We start from the raw sequence: 20,880 nt of genomic DNA on the forward strand, positions 1-20,880 counted from the left end.
ACCCTAACGCCTGAAAATTTTATTTTTTTTTGTCACCCTAAACTTAAAAAACTAAAATTTTCCTCAGCCTAAGTTTTAAAAAATGGCAGTTTCACCCTAAGGTTTCGTTTTGAAATCTCCGGTGACATCTCCGGCTCTATTGCTGACGACATCTCCCTTTCGAAGCATCCTCTCCTTCTGGTGATCTCTTTCCTCCCATTTGGATGTACGATCTGTGTCGGAGAAACCTTGGGAGACAAAGACGAAGCTGTCGACTTTGTATGGGAAGACGATCGTCTTCCCCGACGAAGTTCTTCGTCTCCCAAGGATTTTCTGACGTCGATCGGGCATCCAAATGGGAGGAAAGAGATCGCCGAAAGGAGAGAATGCTTCGAGAGGGAGATGTCGTCGGCAATAGAGCCGGAGATGTCACTGGAGATTTCAAAACGAAACCCTAGGGTGAAACTATCATTTTTTAAAACTTAGACTGGGAAAAAATTTTAGTTTTTTAAGTTTATGGGGGTAAAAATAGATTATATTTTAGTTTATTTTTTAATATTATAGAGAAAATAACCATTTTATCCTTACAACCGTTATTTTTAACTGACTTTGGATAGATATTTGGTGTTTTCATAGTTAAAAAGTGAAAACTTGAGATTGCAGCATACCTTGGATGGAAAATAGTTGTTTGGCCATCTAACAAATATAAACAGTTACCTCGGGATAATAAAAAAAAAGGATCGTGATTGAGGTGCAAAGCTTTTGTTTTGAAGGGCACGTGACAATTACATGTGTGGACTCTTCAATTATTCCATTTACGACCCTACAACCTTTTTGGCCTTCTTTTTTTGTATACAGTGTTACTTGCCCACACACTTCACCCTCACAATTCTACCATTCCCAAAACGCGAGCGAGATTTTTCAATATCACGCAATAGAATCTATTTATATATATATATATATATATATATATATATATGCACTACCAAAAACAAAAGAAAATGTGAATGATTTTTCTTCAAATCAGCATTTACAATTACAAATGAATTTGATACCATCGGCTGAGTCTTCAAAGCATACATGCTTGCAAAATTGTTCCAAAGGATTAAACAAAAACATTCTCTCTCACCCACCATCCATCACCAAATATCCAATGTTGGTCACTCCCTAAAAACGACAACATTTCACTCGATGAACTCAATCATTCATCATTGCATTCGATCAGTATATTTAATCCGACGGCTGCCAAGCCGATGCCGTCAACAAAGACAAATCCTTCCAACCCAATTTCAGTGACCCATTTTCCTCCACTAAAGTATACCCTTTCCACGGGAACATCCCGAGTAACAAACTAGCTTGTGCAGCCGGGTTACCTCCTAGTGATACGGGTTTAAACCCGATCCGGCTTAATTCATCACCCCATTTCTCTACTTTGACTTCCCCTGTTCTCTTGGGCCCACCAACTGCCACGATGTTCCTGATCTCACAACCGAACAACTGCTGCTCCACCGTATGCCTCTCTACACTGTCCACACCCAATCCGTCCCCTAACGCGTCAAACAATGCGCTATAATAATGCAACGCTTCCACGAATCTCCCTAAAAAACTACCGCCATGGCTCAAATCTTGTTCAACGATTGTGATCAATTTCGGCCTCAACAAAGTCAACAATCTCAACGTCCCTAAATCACTTCCTGTTACGTCGTACAAACAATGATGCATCCAATGGACCACAATTGCCTCACTCGGTCTCGCCCCGAGTTGACTCAAATCACTTACGTTTCCTATTTTGCCCTCCAGTGGATGGAACTCAAACGGTAATCCCAGATAATTGGCAAAATCAGCAAGTCGTCTCCCGGTTGACTCTAGTAACTCGGAGGAGGATCCGAATCCGGTTATTCTCATGGATCGGATCTTTTTAGACCGGGAAGCGAGTATGTGAAACAATCCTGGCCATTGAAGCCCCTGCATGATATCGAGATCGATGACGTGGACGCAATCCGCACCATCCAGAGCTTGGAAAATTGCTTGGTTGGCGGTAAAATGAGAGAACTTAATCAACGGACAGATTGAATTGTATGATTGCAAGGCGTTGAAGATCTTCTGAGACTGAGATAACGTTAACGATTTAGCGGTGAGAGGCGAGTAGGTTCCTAAGCACGAGCTGACAACGCGCGCCTGGAGCGCGTGAGCGAAGTACGCGCCAACACGTTCTGGTGAAGAACCGAACGGGGATGAGAGCTCGGAGATTTCCGGTAAGAGATCAGTGGCGTCATATAGATTGTCCATGGAGACACACTCAGCGCATTGAAGCAATAAACCTAAGAGTCTCAATCCGGTTGACTCTCCCTCCAATTTCATAACGATCTGTTCAGGTTCCGACGCCTCTTCTTGTTGGTCAACCGATTGCTGAGTTTGAGATTGTTCGATGTTGGCTCGCTTCTTGGAAGGATCGTCGACGATAGCGATTTCAGTGTCGCGGTCGACGCGCTTGGTTTTCATGGCTGAGGAGTTATTGTTGTTGCTGTTGTTGGAGTTAATTGGGGAGTGAGGAACTAAGCTCCGAAGCATGACAACACAGGGAAACAAAGAGCTTTCAGGAGAAAAGTGACAAATCGGAGAGAAGGACAAGGTAAGTATGTACAGAGAGTTGCAGAGGAGTGTCAGGTATAACAATTTTTTATTATTGTGGTATAAATCTTGTTTTTTTCACCCAAATCAAACCTCTTTGCCCAAGAAAAAAACTTGATTCATCAAATTACTATATTACCCTTTTTTTTAAATAATATTACACATATATATTTTTTATATATAATTTAAATATATAGATGAGATACTATCATACGATTAATTTTTTTTAAAAAATAATATTATATATATACATATTTTTTATATATAATTTGTGTATATAACTGAAATATCATTAAATTAAAAAATAAATATTTAGGGTTTGTTTAATATTTAATTCAAGTAATTTTTTATTATAAAAATAAAAAATAATTTATTATATTTTGTATAACGTAATAAAAGAATATTAAAATATTATTTTAATTAAAAATATTTTTTATATAATTATTTTAAAATATTATTTATATTATTTATTATATTAATTGAAAGTAAAAATATTTTTATCCTAAAAATTAATGATAAAGTATAAAATTTTAATAAAATCAATATTCTATTGATAATCTTTTAATATTTAAAGTATAATTGTCAATTTAATTATTTCTTATATTATTTATTATAATATCATTTGTAATATGAGATTACCAAAATTTTTTATAATATAATAAATTAAATAAAGTATTATTAATAAAATATTTTTTATTGTCAAAAACCAAACTTTCCCTTAGATATCAAATTTATTTAACACTCTCTTCTTTTTTTGAGTCACCACTCTTTACCTCAACAAGCCACCCCTCCTCTCAATCCTGCAAGCCACTCTTTCGAAAAATTCATTCATCCCCAAAATCTCCACCTTTTGTTGTAGCTTCATCAACATCAAAATATCAACCATAGCAGTTGAAAGTTACATGTCATCCTTGCTAAAGAGAAAGAAAATGAGAAGAAACTTTTCTAAGGTTGGAGAAAAGAAATGACATAGATGTGTAAATGATGAAGGTAGTTGGGTTAACTATGAAGGTAAACTTCTAATAAAAAAATGGTGACTAATGATTAGATTTTTAAACTTTTAAAAATTGAATTGTGAATTTTTAAAATTTGTTAAAGGGACAAACACCATATTTAAAATATTAATGTGACTTTTTTAAAAGGATTATTCTTTTTTATATTTTTTTTAAATTTTAAATATTGTAAAATTAGTTTTAACAAAATTTTTGAATTTGGTTGAGAACATAAGATTTTTTTCATTCAGGGAAAGAAAATTGATTTGGGCCAAACATGGGGTGGGAAAATGTGCTTTTCTTAATGAAGTGACTAGAACTTGTAGGGGGAATTGTGTTTGGGGAGAGAGAAAGTAAAGCTGGCGTTTTATTGATTGTTGTGGTGTTGTTAAGTAGGTTTGTTTACGAGAAAAAGTTGGATCAAGGAGTTTAATTAAGTGATTAATTAATGGATAATAGCATCATCATTGGATTTGTTTATCAAGAGACAATTACTTGTCTTTATCAAATTTTAAAATTTCTTGGTATGAAAAAAGTTATTTGTTTTATAATAGTAAATATAAAATAACATTCAATTATATAATAATATATTACATTTAAACAATATTTGATGAATTTGGGTGCAGGGTTAAAAGGGTATCAACTTTACAGGGGAACATGTGTTCACCATCACATGGAGGTTCACTTGGGTTCTATTTTAACAAAAACTTTAGTGAAATTTATGATGGCAGAATGCCTTAACCCTTGTTATTTAATATGATATCTGAAGTAAAGATTGTGTATTCACATGGCATCGCAAAGTATTTCAATGAAGTCAAACAAGATAGAATTATCGGAAGAAAGAACCTTCCAAATTCTCTAGAGAAAATTTATGGGTTTTGCAAGCAATTTTTTAATCTTCCTCACGTCACTTCTGATTGATTTTCGGACCTGTTCAATAAATTACTAGTTTTAAGTGATGGTTGTTTGTTTAATCTAGGAAAAGTGTTGTTGTGGAGGGTTCTGAACTTGGTAGGACAGCAAGCCTAAGAAAATAGAAATGAATGCCCCCAAACAACTTGATGGAGATTAAATCATGTGTAGGCCTAAACCCTTTTTTCTTACTGATTTTTTAAATTTGCTCAATTGACAAAGAAAGCATACCAAAACTTATGCTTTGTTAACCAAATATTAGTCTGCCCCAATTATATTTATCTGACGTCTACTTTCCAAATTTATATGTTTTACAATGTCTAAAAAAACTCATACACTAAATTATCTGATAAAAATAAAGGAGATAAAGATGAGAACAAAAATATTCCCGTAATCGGGAATGGACTATAAACAGGGATACATATATCTCTTTTCCGTCCCGTCTTACCCTTTTTGTCCCCATCTCTGCATCTTTCAATTTTTTAATATCTTTATTTAAAATATTAATATGTCCTTATAATTTTAGATTATTTATTTTTTAAAATTTATTTATTCTTTTGTTGTGTAGATTATTATTTGTGGCATTGAAAATAATTGATTGATTTTAGTTTTAGTTAATTTTATTATATAATATACTTATATTATGTTTAAAGGACATAAAAAGAATATTTTTTTCATGGGTGTAGAGACAAGGAGAGGATTTATCATCACAAGGAGAATCTTTATTATTTTCATATAACAGGGATGGGCCGAAAACGAAAATTAATATCCTTTACGTGAACAATGACAAGAAATAAGGTATTCAGCCTTAACCCATCATGTTTGCATCCCTAGTTACCATACAAAAAAGTTGTGTCTGTTCTCAAGTGGGCTAGCATGAGGAAATTGGAATCTAGTTATGAATATTCAAGAAACTAATCCACCAACTTTTAGTCTTTGAAGATACATCACCCTCTAAATTGACAAGGAACAGAGGGAATATTCTAATTACCATTTGGTATCGCCTTTTTATTGAATTTGACTACAATCCACCTTCGCCTGAATTAGGAAATGGGATTTGTGCGTATTTATGGATATCTTTGATAGGGCTACTTAGCGAAGAAAAAAGAAACTAAAGCAAGGGCAAGTTCGGAATTAAAGTTAATCTATTATATTATAGTAAGGGGGGCTCAGTAGAGAATCAATGGGAGTCATATAGCATATTCTTTAAATTACTAAAAAAGAACGTCCAAAAGAAATTTTTAATACAAACAATTAAAAGTGAACTTATTTTATTTTTAAAAATTATTATAAAATATTAAATTAACAGAAATTAAAAATAATCTTATAAATATTCAAATCATATAATATATATTTTTTTTTACTCTTATATTTTCTTAATCGCTTTTTATTCTAAAGGGTAAATTATAACTTTTAAAAGTAATATTATTATTATTGTATAATCACATCTTATACGGTAAGTTATAAATTTTAAAAAGTACTATAAGTATTTTTTAATATTTTCAAAGGATTATCAAAAATTAAAAAATATATATATTTCCAATTATTGTCCCCAATAGTTTCAATTAAAATACTTACAACAAATTACAAGTCATATTAATTGAATCTATCATATTTAAAATGTTTAGTCTACAAAAATCTACTTTTTTTTTAAATATTAATAAATGATAAAATTACTATTTCATTGTTACAGAATTGGTTTTTTTACGCAAAATGTAGAAAATTGTTTTAGCCTATCATTTTAAAACAAAAAGAAGAGATACTTGCAGCAAGGGGGTTAAATACATGTTGTGAAAAACTAACCAAGAAACACTTATATCAGTGTAATATTTAGTGTAGCGCGACTGCTCAAGACAAACACACCAACTCCTACATATATCGGAGAACATAGTTGCAATGTGAGTTTGATATCAAACCAAATGTGATTTATATGAACAAAACAAAAAATCATGTGCAAACCAAACAATCATCTATATTACACTCATGTACCCAGGAATTGGCTCATCGTTTTGATTTGTAGAACCAGAATTGTAAGGGTAGGTACTGTTCCAGCACCTAAACCAACCCGAAACTGGATCCAAAACCAATTTAGGATATGACCAAGTACTTTTTTCTCAAATCTGTTGTAACAAAATGATGTCGTTTGGTTGAAGAACAAAACAACAAAACAAGATTATTGTCACCCTTTTTCCTGGTTCAAATTTATCATTGACCTAATATTTCTCCTTCTCTGAACAAATGTATCGAAAACACTTGATCCTATACATGAGTGAATTCATAGACTTGCCAAAACATAGCAAGTGAAGCAAAGTATTCCTAAAATGACTTCAATGCAACAAGAGATTTCAAAACATTATGAAAACACTCTTTAAATGAAAAAAATACACTGATAAGTTTAAAAAACAAACAGTTAATATGACATGATATACAGGGGACTGCAACTGCAAAAATGCAATTATGAACATAACCTCAAGGTAAGATCTATTTGATTATATTCAAAACCAAAAACACATTAAAAACATAAAAACTGAAATTCATAAATAAGTCTCATAACAGCAGAAAGCCAAGCACTAGAAGAAGAAAAAAACTGGAGCTAGTCAAAGAACAAATGCTTGACTCAAAAATAACACATCAACCCACAAGACTTAATCTTCCTACCTTTCCACAAAATTTTCATATCTTTCAACAATAAACCTGATACAGAAGGGAACAACTTAAAGCAGCAAACAATACTCATCACATCATGTAACAACTTCTTTTGTTAACTGGGGTCAAGTTTACAAGTCCTAAAACTAACCAAATTTTAAAGAATAATCACAACATCTCATTATGATTAAACAATATACGCAAAAAGCAGCATGCAAAAATGATCAAATCTCATATTATTGGAGCATTATAAACACCAACATATGTCACCAAGAAATTCACTTTAACAATAATAAAAAACATTACTGAAAATAAACTAAACCAATGTAAATTAAAGTACCAATCAATCATAGTCAACCATAATTTCAATGAACTACACAATAACTGAACATAGTTATACGTTAACACAATGAACAATGCATAAACTTACCATCAGCTGAATATAAAACCCGTTCCAATATAAACATAAAAACATCGAGTGAAAAATAAAGGTCGACAATTATAAAAAATAAATTAGCAAAACAGTTCTATAATCAGACACAAAAATAAATATGATAGAATGAGCAATTTATAGAAATAATCTTTATGAAGCGTTAAAAACCCAAAAATGTCTGGTGGAAACGGACGCAGATCCAAACAAAAACAAGTTCATAAAACAATACATCATCCTCAAAATCATCTTAAATGACGAGACATTCCTACAAAATTAGAAATCTAGAACCTTAGCTTGGTAAAAAACCAACGATTCTTGCCGGTCTTGAACCTCTCCTCCAATCTCTTCTTAGTGTCCTTACAAGCAGTGACCTTCTTGTCCTTGCTCTGCAGACTATCTACAGTCACGACGTCCTTCAAATCCACATCAAGCGTGTAGCGAGTGGGCATCAGGTGCTGGTAGTTGACGAGTTTGATGAAGGCCTTGACGCGGGACTTCTTCGCTGTCTTCTTCGAAGAGTCCTTCCTGATAACCTTGCTGGGGTACTTCTTTATACCTGCAACCAAACAGTGGCCGTAGGGGCGCTCGCGGGTGCCATCGTCGAATGACTTAATGATGACTGCCTTTCGCCCGGCATAACGGCCTTGAAGAAGGATTACAGCCTTGTTTGTTTTGAGAAACTTCACCATTTTTCGCTTTTATTTGTTGTTACCTCCTTTCTCTCTCTCTCTCTCCCTCTCCCGTTCTGAATGTTGGAGCAAACCCTAGACAAGAAGTCGCAAATGAAGTGGCGTTGTGGAGGTATTTATACCACCGAGACAAGATTCCTGTGAACCCTAGCTACAGTGGTAACACTAAAAGGGTTGGGCTTTTATCGGGTCTTGGATCTAGAATGGGATTTTGACATTGAATGGGCTTTCATCGGGCCTTGGATCTAGAACTGGATTTGATAGGAAATAAATGGGGTGGACCAATCCAAAAGTAGTATAAGAAAGATCTTTCCTTCTAGTTGCTATACTGTTTAAAAGTGATTTCTTTTCTTTTTTAATGAGAAATCTCACCTGAGTTGGAGTTGGAGCATAGCCAACCACATTTAATAATAGGGTTGAATTCAAATCAAGTTTGTTCAAGTTTGAGTTTAAGGTCAGTTTGAACTAATCCAAAACTAGTTTGGCTCAAGCAAACTCAAATTCGAGCTTTAGAGTTTAGAATTTTTAACCTCGTGTTCAAGCTTTAAATGTGTTCAGTTCGTAAAATTCATGAACTTAAAAAATTCAATACGAATCGATTAAAACAATATTATTTTGATCAATATATTTTAAAACGATATTATTTTAATATAGAACTGAGCTCAAAACTTAATTCCTCTCAAACGAGTCAAGCTTGAAAACCTATAAAATAAACTCAAACTTGATTTAACTTAAATTTAATCTTATCTAACAAATTAAACTCTAAGTCTAGTAACCTGTCCTATAACCACTAAATTTTTCTCTTTTGCCATTAAAATTATCCATCCATGGGAGACCAAAAGTGATTGTTTATAAAGTTGGTGGGGAGGTTCAGGTACGGGATATGGCTATGATTGTGGAACTGGTCTTGAAAAGAAGGTTTTTTTACGGTTTAAAAACATGAGATAAACTCAAACAATAGTAGAGTTGGTAGGAAATTGTTGGATCGGTTGAGAGTTGGTAAACAAATTGATGTTTTACATCTATCATTGATAATATGCTTATTAAGTTTGATTCAAATGAATATAACTCTAATTTAATATTTTATAAAATAATTAATCAAACTTAATGGTTTGTACATTTATAATGAATATAAATTTTAAATTTTAATAATAATTTATCATTATATAATTTGATAGTTTTAAATTAAAAATACAATAACATTTTATTATATAGTAATACATTATATTGATACTCAAATTGATTTTTATTATAAATACGCATACTATAACTTTATATTAATAGTTAATTAGCATTAAAAAACCTAAGTCAAAGATTGAAGTTGTTATAAACTGAATTGCACCTAGACTATAGTTAAAATATATATTAATAAAATTATAAATACTCATCATGAATACCAATTTAAATATTTATAATAATATATTATTATATTATATTTTTAATATAATATCATTCAATTAAATAGTGATAAATTATAATTTATTACCTAAATTATTATTTATGATAAGTGCAATTAATTTTTTTTTTTTTTTGGAATAATTTTACTCTCCCTCGATCATTGAGGTTACTTTGTATTTGCGAGTGGTTAAATTATTTTGTTTGGATATTAGCTTTTATGTTGAATAAAGTCTCCAAAGATATAATTTACATTTGCTAATATTATTTATAATATATGGTATTTGACCATACTGGAAGATGCAAAAGTCTCCCGATCATTTTCTCTGTTTTAAGTAAGAAAATCTCCAATGTTATTAAGAAGTTAGTCATGAAAATCCCAATTTAAGTAGTCTGATTTGTGTGAAATTTTTTTATTAAGAAAAAAAGATATAATGTCGTAACTGAAAAATCCAGGGTATAAATGTAAAATTAAGAAATTGGGTGTAATAAATAAATAAATAATAAAATTATATATATGCATTATTAATATATAATTTAGACATTATTATATGATTAAATAATTTTAAATTTAAAATTAAAAATATTAAATTATATAATAATATATTATTTATATATTTAAATTATGAATTAAAAATATAGATATATAATATTGTTTGACAGATAAACGGAAGGAGTATTTTGGAATAAAAGGAATATTACTAAAATATATAAGATACAAATATAAGGACAACTCAACCAACAAGAATAATACACAAGTCAAAAGCTATATTCCCCCGTCTAGATGAGCCTGCAACAACAGGCGCAACTTAATACACTCATCCTCTAAATTATTAATTATTTTTACACAATAAATTATAATCAATCTGCAGAAACAGCAGAGATCTTGACGGCCATCAAAAGCAAGCATCCAACACACAGCAGCAACACAAGGCAGCACAACTGCATAACAAAAAGTAATAAATCAATCAACTGAAATCATATTGTTTATATTAGACAAGGAACAAAATTAAATCTCAAACTTACCATCCTTTCCAGAAGCCATCTCCTCTGGACTTTGTTTCAACCGGAGCTTGATTCTGATTAGCAGAGTTATCCATGGTTGGATAACCAGCCGGTGGCGGTGCTACGTACGGTCCAGTTGACGGTGGAAGGCTTGTCACTGCAATTTCATATCAATTAATAGAAATTCAAAAAATCTTCTACAAAGTGAAACGTTCAAACAAGATTTATACATACCTGAAGGCTGGTTTTGATTGTAAGAACTCATGTTCGGTGATATGTAAGTGAAATGATGTAGAGAAGGGAGAAGAAACAGTTAGAGGTTGGAGATGAAGAAGAATTGAGAAACGGTTGTGTATATATATATAGATACGGTGGAGTGATTATTTTATATATTAAGTATTTGATTCCTTAGAGGAAGAGTTTCGGTGAGGGCGGTAATCGATTGGACTCGCTCCGCGTAAGGACCACCCCACCTTTTGAAAAAAGAAAGGCAAGCTAGACGAGGAAGATTCCAAAGTTCAATTCTGCCCGCTTTGATGTTTTACTTTTAATTTGTATATTATATTTATATTTATTTATTATCTTCTGGTGGGGGTTGTTGTATCAGATGACACCTGCCGCTGAGCAACCGACTATTTTATTTTAGGGCAAAAGACTTGTTCCCACTTAAAACTAGGGCTGGATTCGAGCCGAGCTGAGCTCGGCTCGCAGCCAGCTCGGGTTCGGCAAGGTTTATATATGGCCGGCTCATTTTTGGCTTAGCTCGTTTACGGCTCGGCTCATTTTTCATATCAAAACGACATCGTTTTGTATATATATGGATCAAAACGACGTCGTTTTGTATAAAAAATTTTAAAAAAAAATCTACTGAGCCACGCCGAGCTCAAGCTCGAGCTGACTTGGCTCGAGTCCAACCCTACTTAAAACGTTGGAAAATTCTAAAGTTTTATTTTGTTCGCTTTTAAAAATCTAAACGTTAATTTATGTAAGTTAATTTTTATTAAAAATTTTAATTAGAATTAAAGATTAAATCATTATTTATTAAAAAAGTTTAAAAAATTAAAATTTTATCATATTTTCTTCTTCAAGTTTAAAATTATCATAATTACCTCTTATCCAAAATTTCTAAGTTTTAAAAAATGATAATTTTTTCTTTTAAACTAAAGGTTTTTTTCTCTTTTTTTCTCCAACCATTACCGACTTCCTCTTCTTTCTCTATCAATGACAAAGAAAGACTTATGAACAGAGATGTTGATGATGATTAACGAAAGTAATAAATCTTCTTCTTCATTTAATCTCTTCAGAAGACGATAATCTACTTTAGACAAAGCTTTTACTTTTTTATTCGTTTTCTCCTGAAGTTGAATCGACTAAAAATGAAGTTGATTCTCGTTATTCAGTGTAAATTCGATAAAGATGAACATTTGTTGCTTTCATCCTTTGTCAATTATTGACGTCTTGATTTATAGATCTTGCTTCATTGACAACAGAGAAAAAAGAGGAAGTCATTAGTGGCCAGAGAAAAGAAGAGAAAAAAACTCTAATTTTGGAGGGTAAGTGACCATTTTTCAAAATTTAAATATAGAAAATTATAAAATTTTTAAATTTATTGGATAAAATGTGATAAAATTTTTATTTTTTAAAACCTTTTAGTAAATAATAGTTTTATTTCTAATTTTAATTAAATTTTTTAATAAAAATTGATTTATAGATATATGTTTTAAATTTTTAAGAGTTAGAGAATGAAACTTTGAGATTTAACTGTTCCTTAGGTGGCTGCAAGTCTTTTAGCCTTTATTTTATTACATTTGGATCTTAATGTTGTCACGTTCGAAACTATAGTTGACCTAAATTACTTAACGTGGGGGACAAATTCATGTGTGAACACTCCCATTAAAAAATCAATGAGTAATTCAACACGTCTGCGTTCAGATATATGCTGGATTTCATTAATGACACGTGTAAATTAATGTCTTTAATTTTATTAAAATATGATGAGGGCAGGCGAAATGTCCGATGTCAAATCGGACCATATTCTTCAAAATTCAATCATTTTCATTTTGCTTGAAGAATCCAACTTTTCATTGATCTTTTCAATGACCCGAATCTCACGCGTTTCACCCATTGGGTCTATCCCCGAATGAATTCTGACGGGCTCCTTCATTTATCAAGAGACGAAAATTCGGCTGATATAATCCAAACTTTACTATGAATGAAGATATAAAATTCTAGTTGTGAGATTATTATTAGAGAAGGTAAATGGGCTGGCAGGGATCAAATACTTTTATCTCCGTGCTTATTTCTGTTTTATTTTCTATATGAAGATGATAAAAAGGTTTTGTAATAATTTAAAATTTTTAGAAGTAATTTAATATATAAAAGTAAAAAAATATATATATAGTAGAAGAGATGTATTTAAAAAGGAATGGACTAGAAATATAGTTATCTCTTTTCTAACTGTAAAGAATTTTAATTATTCACACTTATGTCTTTGTCTTTATTAATGAATCATTCGTTGTTTGAGTGTTGTTTAGATAGACAAAAATGAAAATGTTCTCATCAGACAAAAATAAATCCATCTTTATCTCTTTCTTTAGTCACTGACGACTTTTTTAAAGCGGTTGAAATGAGAAGATGGGTGAGAATTGTCAATTGCTGACCGAAATAGAGAAGTTGATAGAAGAAAAGAAAAAAACCTAAGGAAAAATGATAATATTTTAAACCATTGGATAGGTATGGGTGGTGATGATGAGACTTGAGAGTGAATTATTAATTTTTTAAATTAAAGAAAAAAAGATAAATTTTAGTTTTTTTTAAATATTTTTTTTAAATGATGATTTTATTTTTAATTTTAATAAAAAATAGACATTTAAATTTTTAAAACATCACGTATAAAAATTTAAAAATACATCCAATTAGATGGGAATAAGTCTTTTGGCGTTTATTTTATTATAATTGGGTGGCAGTTTTGTCACGCCAAGCAAGTCTCAAAACTATATTTGACATTGCATTAATGTCGTGATTAAGAGGAAGATTTTTTTTTTTTAATATATATATTGGCAACAGTCTCTCCATAATTGATTAGTTTCATGTAATTAAATTTATGGATACATGAAAAGACTTATATTTTGTTACATAAATATTCATAAATACATGTGCTCTTGTTCATACGAAGATATAATATTCTAATTAATGGATTACTATCAATTGTCTTGTTCATATTATATATAATTGATTTATGTTACACGTTTTACATCTAGTGGTGTTTAAGTTACCTCTTTAAGCAAGGACATCTCTTAACATTTTGAAAATTTAAGCGGTATATATATGTATGACCTACTGTTATCTAATTCCATCTTCTCATTATCAACTTTGTAAATTTCCCAGTAATCTGAAATTCCCATCAAGTTGTACTGTCTCAGTGCCACTGTTAACAAGTAACTGTACTTGCCCATTTGCCACATCAAGTTAATATATAATTCTTTGGTCAAAAGACTTAGTCCCTCCCAAGGTTTTTATAAACACTAAATTGATACCTGATAAATATGAAAATACCAAAAGTTAAAATTAATAAAAACTATTAATTTCAGAGGTAAAATTATTATTTAATTATTAATATTTTCTCCCATTTATTTGAAAAATTAATAATTTTTTTCTATGATTAAGTTTTGAAAAGTTATATTTTTTTTATTAGGGTTTCTTTTTTTCTTCTCTTTTTCTAACACCATCTCTCACAAACATCTCTCTCTCTCTCTCTCTCTCTCTCTCTCTCTCGAGCTCTCTTGTCTGCTTTCCCAGCCTGTTTCATTATAGACAAAAACCATTTGTTTTTGTTTCATCTATGTCTATGAAAAAGTTGATTGAGGTGAAAGACGAGAGAGCCCGAAATGATGAGAGAATGCTATCAGAGATAACAAAAATAATGATAGGAAAAATCAAACCTTAAGGAAGAAATACAACTTCTTAAAATTATTAGTGGGATGGGATGGGATGGGATGGGAAGGGAGGGGAGGGGGGTGTCTTAGTTTTAATCATCCATAGGTGAGATTTTGGCATTTCTATACTTAGCAGATATCAGTTTCGCAATTAAACAATCCTTAGGTGAAAATAAGACTTTTGGCCTAATTCTTTTGATCACTCTTGCATTCATATGCATCTGGCTACCTAATTAAAGTGCTTGCTTTTCAGAAGAATATATTTTCTTCGTAAAGGAGTGTTGTCGGTCCATAATTATGCAAATCTTCGCACATGCGATTTGGAAATAATATAAAACAAATTGAATTGCCCATTAAATGATGACAGGTAAATGTGAATGAGATCAACATTTCCATATATAAGTGTACATTCTCATCCATTCTTATAAAATGACTTTAGATAAATAAACTGGTCTATTGATGGTTGGGCCAAGTAACAAAGAAGATTTGCCTTGGTTTTACATGCATACTGGCATTTGCAGCACGAGGCTGGCTATTTGATTTGCGGCTACTTTATATGTATGCATCTTCATCTGTCTTTCCTGGTGGAAATCTGCGATGGACTCCATTTTCAATTTCAAAAGTTGGTCTCCTATTTTGTGCTATTAGTTAAATATGTAGAGATTTTGCCGGGAACCACCATGAGTTTGTGAATATAATAACTAATAAAATTATGTATTATCATATGATTAGATAATTTTAAATTAAGAGTAAAATAATATATAACTATATTATAATATATATAAATATATATTTATTTGTATAATTAAAGTATTAGGCATAATATTGCTCAATATTGGCAGGCATGCACACTTTAATTTTATTTACGATTTTGTCATAATGAGGGAGATGATATAAGATTAATGAAGGAGCATGTGATTAATTGCCCAGTTCTCAATAAACTAATAAAATTTAATCATCGATTAATTATAAACGCCTCTTACCCGTTCAGCTTGTCTTGTAACTTCAGTTATAATTCTTCTTTTCTGTAATTCTGACTCATTTTATCCTTTTGATGGTAGCGAACTTTCTTATCCTTTTGAGATAAAAATCAAATTATATTATGAATACAAATATCTATCAATTTTTTTCGGTCTAAAGGGGCACTCAGGTTCAGTGGAGTTCCTCGTTTCAAACCAAAAAAAAAAAAAAAAAAACTATCTGTTTTCTAAGTTTAATTCTTATCATGATCAAACGTCATGCATCCTAATCTGAAATCTTTTCAACATCACTTCAGGCAATAAGACTTACCATACATGAAACTTCCTCGACTTAATTAATTAACTCCATCCATTAATTTCTCGTACAAATCCATTAGAATACAAAAAGGAATAGTTTAGAGCCTTTAAAATATGACTAAGTGCAACTCCCCATGGCTCCATCAAGGAGAAACAATTAGTAATTAAATCACAATATTAATATAAAAACAAAAGGTTCCAAATGTGGTTGCCTAACTTAATTAGTACCCTTTGATTGCCTAGCATTTATCATCATAATTAACAGCCATATTAATGATTTAAACAATACTCTTCATTTATACACTCAAAGTGATACAAATAGTTTTATTGTATGGATTAATAGATAAATTTGTTAACTAAATTATGATGAGAATGATGTGATACAATTAGGTTTTCTGATTTTTGAGAAAGATTTCGCCTAGTTTTATCATCCTCTTCATCAAGGAGGTGGGCATGAATTGACGAACAAAATTAATTATTCACATGTTAAGCACATGTTTAGTTGACTCTTTGCCGCTTCTACAAAGTACCTCCTATAAATTAAGCCCTTTCTGCTTAGAGCCTTTACACCACAGCACAGAGATGCAGAAGTTCTAACAAACTGAAGCTCTAAGTGTTGTGCATGTTCAAGAGAATACTAACCAACAAGTTGGTGAACATGAAGTTGTGCAAAGAGAAGAAAAATCTAAAAGTTATATTGGTTCCATATCCTGCACAAGGGCATGTGACTCCCATGTTGAAGCTAGCCTCAGTCTTTATCAATGGCGGATTAATAACGGAGGCAGTGCTGGTTACACCTGAATTCATTCACAACCGAATCATTTCAAGCGTCGACCATGAGTCCAAGAATAAGATTAGATGCATGTCGATACCAGATGGGTTGGAGAAGGATGCTCCAAGAGACTTTTTTGCCATAGAAAATGCTATGGAAAACTTCATGCCTGCTCACTTGGAGAAGCTTATTGGTAACATTGTTGATGAAGATGATGATGGGAGAGTGGTGTGTGTAGTGGTTGATTTGGTTGCATCGTGGGCTATTCAAGTCGCTGAACGGTGTGGCCTCCCTGTGGCCGGGTTTTGGCCTGCCATGCTTGCCACTTACCGCTTGATTGCTGCTATTCCAGACATGGTCCAAGCCGGCTACATTTCTAACGATACAGGTGACCCTTAATTCATGGGATTGCTTGTGATTTGATAATATAATTGTTTAATCTTGCTTTTATTTCATAATTACTAAATCAAATGTTATAAATTTAAAAATTTGTACATATAATATTGTTTTGTTTATTTATCATTAAATATCTTTTTCACTATTTCATCATGCTATTGTAACAAAATTACAAGTTTATACAAAAATATCTTTTTTTTTTCATCAATAATCGCTTTCGCATTTTAATAATGGGTAATTTTATACATACTTAATTTAAATATATAAATTAATATATATTTATGTGTATTATTATATAATTGAGTATTACTTTATTATTTATTCAAAATTACTCAATTATATAACGACACATATACATATATACTTATTTATATATTTAAAATAAATACATATAATTTTATAATCTAATTCTTTTCATTTCCTACCTTGGAATGGGCATCAACTTAATCACATGCCGTGTTTTATGATGCAAGCAAAATTCTTATTTATAGGTCAACTCTTGATGAGTTAGGAAAATACATGATTAGTTTTTAAATATATTATTATACGTAATTAGTGTTTGCTCTGAGTATACATGTATAACTACAAATGCTTTAATTAATATACAATTTGCTTTTAAATTCGTGACATATTTTATTTCGTATTTAGACATGTGAAAATTGTAGTAAAATAGATAGATTTCCTACCTTCCCCAGATAGGGCCACAAAGACCATTTGATATAAATATACTGAAATAGGGTTGACTAATAAGTGATATATTTTGCTAAATTGAGTTTTATTAGGCTAAACCTCTAATATTCTATATTAAAAAGATTTTGCGTCGTTCGGTTAGAGAATTATGATAAAATATCAAGTCGTTAGATGACTTTAAAACAAATTTGAATATTCAATCATCAAGTTTATTAATTTCTTGATACCAAACACTTAATTAATCTGGACATTATTAAAACTTAGGAAATCAACTCAAATGAAATTTAATTTACTTTTGTATTCATATGGCAAACACCTTTAGTTGAAATGATCATGTGCTTAATCATATATGTATATATATGCCTGCAACAGGCATGCTTGTTGAGATCGTTTCCTAATTTTCTCATTCTTAATTTTTTATAATTTTTACTTTATCTTTAATTAAATATACGGAAAACCTAATTTGGTTCAAATGGGTTGGTAGGTTGCCCCCAACAATTAGAAAAAGCACACTCGCTTCCTAATCAGCCAATGTTATCAACTGAAGATCTTCCCTGGCTAATTGGAACTCCTTCGGCAAGAAAATCAAGATTCAATTTTTGGACCAGAACATTAGAAAGATCAAGGAAACTAAGATGGCTTTTAGTTAACTCTTTCCCAGAAGAATTCATAGACATAAAGCAACAATATCACTTAGATAGAAGTCATCATCAACCTTTAGTTTATTTAATTGGACCTCAAAGTCATCAGCAAGCAATGACCAAAAACCCTACCTTCTGGGAGGAAGACATGAGCTGCATAGAATGGCTGGACAAACAAAAGCCAAAATCAGTCGTTTACATCTCGTTCGGCAGCTGGGTCAGCCCCATCGGCGACGCCAAAATAAAGAGCCTGGCGATGGCGCTCGAAACCTTGGGATTGAATTTCATCTGGGTGCTAGGGTTAGCATGGCGGGAGGGATTGCCGAAAGGGTTTTTAGAGAGAGTGACAAAGTCTTCAAAAGGGAAAGTGGTTTCATGGGCACCGCAAATGAAGGTGCTGCGGCACGAAGCTGTGGGGTGTTTTTTCACGCACTGTGGGTGGAACTCGACGATGGAAGCCATTGAATGCCGGAAGAAGCTGCTGTGCTGGCCGGTGGCAGGGGATCAATTTGTGAACTGCGCTTATATTGTGAAAATATGGAAGATTGGAGTGAGGATCAATGGCTTTGGACAGAAGGATGTTGAAGAAGGGTTGAAAAGAGTGATGATAGAGGAGAAGGGTGAGCTGAATATTAGGTTAATGAAGCTGCATAAGAGAACCATGGAAGAAGATGCAAGGTCAAGAATAATGGAGAATCTCACAGCCTTTGTTGATGATCTTAATAATAAAGTTGCAACTTCAGAACAAAATCAAACCAAGAGGGTTAAGGATGTTCAATACTTGAGTTAATCTCCCATGAAAAAATTTTTCTATGGTAGTATTAATTGCAATTTCATATTATATTTATATACAATTAAAAATCATAATATACCTATACCCTTTTGAGTATAGTAACATGAAAGAGAATATATATATATATATATATATATATATATATATATATATATATATATTATTTTATCATATAATTAAGTATTATTTATCTTTAAGTTAAAATCATTTAATCATATTATATATAATATATATAGAGGGAATACAATTTTATTGTTAAAAAAGGCCAAAAGACTTATTCCGATGTAAGGTTTAAATCATTCTCAAATTTTTATCTGTTAAATTTCAAAAATTTAAAATACTCATTTATTAACTATTAAAATTTATAAAATCTAATGATATAATTATCATTTAATTAATAATATTAAAAATAAAATTTTATTTTTTATTTTAATAATTAATAATTTTTTTTAAATTTAAATTTAAAAAAATTATATATTTTTTTTTAATTTTAATTTTTTTCTTCTTTTGCGATGACCAAATTTTGATTAGAATTGACGATACTCTCTCTTCTTCCTTTGTCAGTGCTTTCTCTAAATCCTCAGACACGACAAATCAATAGAAACAACGAAGAGGACGAAGGTATTTAGCGAAGACAGTCAATCGATACATATTTTTTATCATGTCAAATCAACTTTGTCATATGTATTTACATTTATTAATAATTAAAACGCACAAACATCAACATCTAAGAATATGGATGCGTTCAATGAACATCCCAATTAAGCTTTTTATTTCTTTTATTATTTTATTGTTATAATAATTTTTTCTGATAAAGGAAAGGAAAGTCCATATATGCGGCAGGCACTACCAGTCCACCAGTCCCCAAATTAATAATACAACATCAACAATAAAGAAAACGTCAAAAGGCTATTTTTCACCCAAGTAGTACCTCTATAGAGTTTAAAAAACTTAAAATCTTACTTATGAATCAACTTAGATTAAAATTTTTTATTAAAAATAGAGATAAAATTATTATTTTATTAATAATATTAAAAAATATAAAATTTATTATATATTTTTTTAATTTTAAAAACTAATAATTTTACTTATACCTAAAATTTTTTAACTTTAAAAAGTTACATTCCCCAAAACCTTAGGATTTTTTTTCCCTTTGTCCACTATCTTCGATGCTGATAACCTCTTATCTCCACCCTAAACATGTTGTCAATGTATGAGAAGGGATTTTGAGTAAATCTCTTTGTCAGAGATGAAGAGATCCAAATCTTCTCTTCGATAACGAGACAAAAAAATATATAGATCTTTTTGTTATCAGATCTCTTCGTCTCTGATGAAGAGATCTTTTTCATATCACTTCTATTGAGTCGACTACTAGTTTAAGGTGAAGAAGGAAGGTCATTGGTATCGAAGATAATGGTTGGAGGGGTGGTGAGACTTTAAATTTTTCAAATCTCTTTGATGTAACTTTCACACCATGTTAAAACTTAGGTGGAAAATAGTTATTTGGCCTAAGTAAAAATAACAACATTTGAAAGGATAGTCATACATACATATGGTTGGTCAGGAGTCTCACTCACAGCCATTCTTGACTATCCATTTATAGCAGACAGATCAGAACTCGGTTTCATCGCATTAAAATTTTGATTTCTTTTCAAAAGTAACAGTCAATAATAATAAATTAAAAATGATAATAA

At 31.1% G+C, this 20,880-nt stretch overlaps 4 protein-coding genes across 4 annotated transcripts; 1 reads left to right on the plus strand and 3 right to left on the minus strand.

The window, feature by feature from the left end:
* Nucleotides 1–969: 969 nt before the first annotated feature.
* LOC123210411 (scarecrow-like protein 23) lies at nucleotides 970–2,680 on the minus strand. The gene has a single exon (XM_044628751.1). The coding sequence runs from the start codon at nucleotides 2,548–2,550 to the stop codon at nucleotides 1,210–1,212; it is 1,341 nt and encodes a 446-aa protein (XP_044484686.1). The 5' UTR covers nucleotides 2,551–2,680; the 3' UTR covers nucleotides 970–1,209.
* Nucleotides 2,681–7,712: 5,032 nt separating this feature from the next.
* Nucleotides 7,713–8,387, minus strand: LOC123212035 (60S ribosomal protein L27). Its single transcript, XM_044631061.1, has one exon. It carries the CDS (start codon nucleotides 8,280–8,282, stop codon nucleotides 7,875–7,877), a length of 408 nt encoding a protein of 135 aa, XP_044486996.1. The 5' UTR covers nucleotides 8,283–8,387; the 3' UTR covers nucleotides 7,713–7,874.
* A 1,969-nt stretch (nucleotides 8,388–10,356) lies between these two features.
* LOC123214813 (cysteine-rich and transmembrane domain-containing protein WIH1-like) lies at nucleotides 10,357–11,223 on the minus strand. Its single transcript, XM_044634811.1, has 3 exons — nucleotides 10,917–11,223; nucleotides 10,704–10,839; nucleotides 10,357–10,619 (listed from the first exon to the last, which is right to left on the minus strand). Exons 1-3 carry the CDS (start codon nucleotides 10,945–10,947, stop codon nucleotides 10,574–10,576), a joined length of 213 nt encoding a protein of 70 aa, XP_044490746.1. The 5' UTR covers nucleotides 10,948–11,223; the 3' UTR covers nucleotides 10,357–10,573.
* Nucleotides 11,224–16,428: 5,205 nt separating this feature from the next.
* On the plus strand, nucleotides 16,429–19,192 carry LOC123194868 (UDP-glycosyltransferase 82A1). The gene is made up of 2 exons (XM_044608352.1): nucleotides 16,429–17,054; nucleotides 18,237–19,192. The coding sequence occupies exons 1-2, from the start codon at nucleotides 16,517–16,519 to the stop codon at nucleotides 19,181–19,183; spliced, it is 1,485 nt and encodes a 494-aa protein (XP_044464287.1). The 5' UTR covers nucleotides 16,429–16,516; the 3' UTR covers nucleotides 19,184–19,192.
* Nucleotides 19,193–20,880: the final 1,688 nt, after the last annotated feature.

This window comes from Mangifera indica, chromosome 1 (genome assembly GCF_011075055.1).
Source record: "Mangifera indica cultivar Alphonso chromosome 1, CATAS_Mindica_2.1, whole genome shotgun sequence".
Lineage (NCBI taxonomy): Eukaryota > Viridiplantae > Streptophyta > Magnoliopsida > Sapindales > Anacardiaceae > Mangifera > Mangifera indica.

Bases quoted from the DNA above. Each gene is read 5' to 3' on its own strand.
- LOC123212035 (XM_044631061.1), bottom strand. From the start codon at position 8,282: ATGGTGAAGTTTCTCAAAACAAACAAGGCTGTAATCCTTCTTCAAGGC.
- LOC123210411 (XM_044628751.1), bottom strand. From the start codon at position 2,550: ATGCTTCGGAGCTTAGTTCCTCACTCCCCAATTAACTCCAACAACAGC.
- LOC123194868 (XM_044608352.1), top strand. From the start codon at position 16,517: ATGTTCAAGAGAATACTAACCAACAAGTTGGTGAACATGAAGTTGTGC. The intron at 17,055-18,236 runs GTGACCCTTAAT...ATGGGTTGGTAG, and splicing joins CTACATTTCTAACGATACAG to GTTGCCCCCAACAATTAGAA.
- LOC123214813 (XM_044634811.1), bottom strand. From the start codon at position 10,947: ATGAGTTCTTACAATCAAAACCAGCCTTCAG. The intron at 10,840-10,916 runs GTATGTATAAAT...ATGAAATTGCAG, and splicing joins CAATCAAAACCAGCCTTCAG to TGACAAGCCTTCCACCGTCA. The intron at 10,620-10,703 runs GTAAGTTTGAGA...TTTGTTATGCAG, and splicing joins GATGGCTTCTGGAAAGGATG to TTGTGCTGCCTTGTGTTGCT.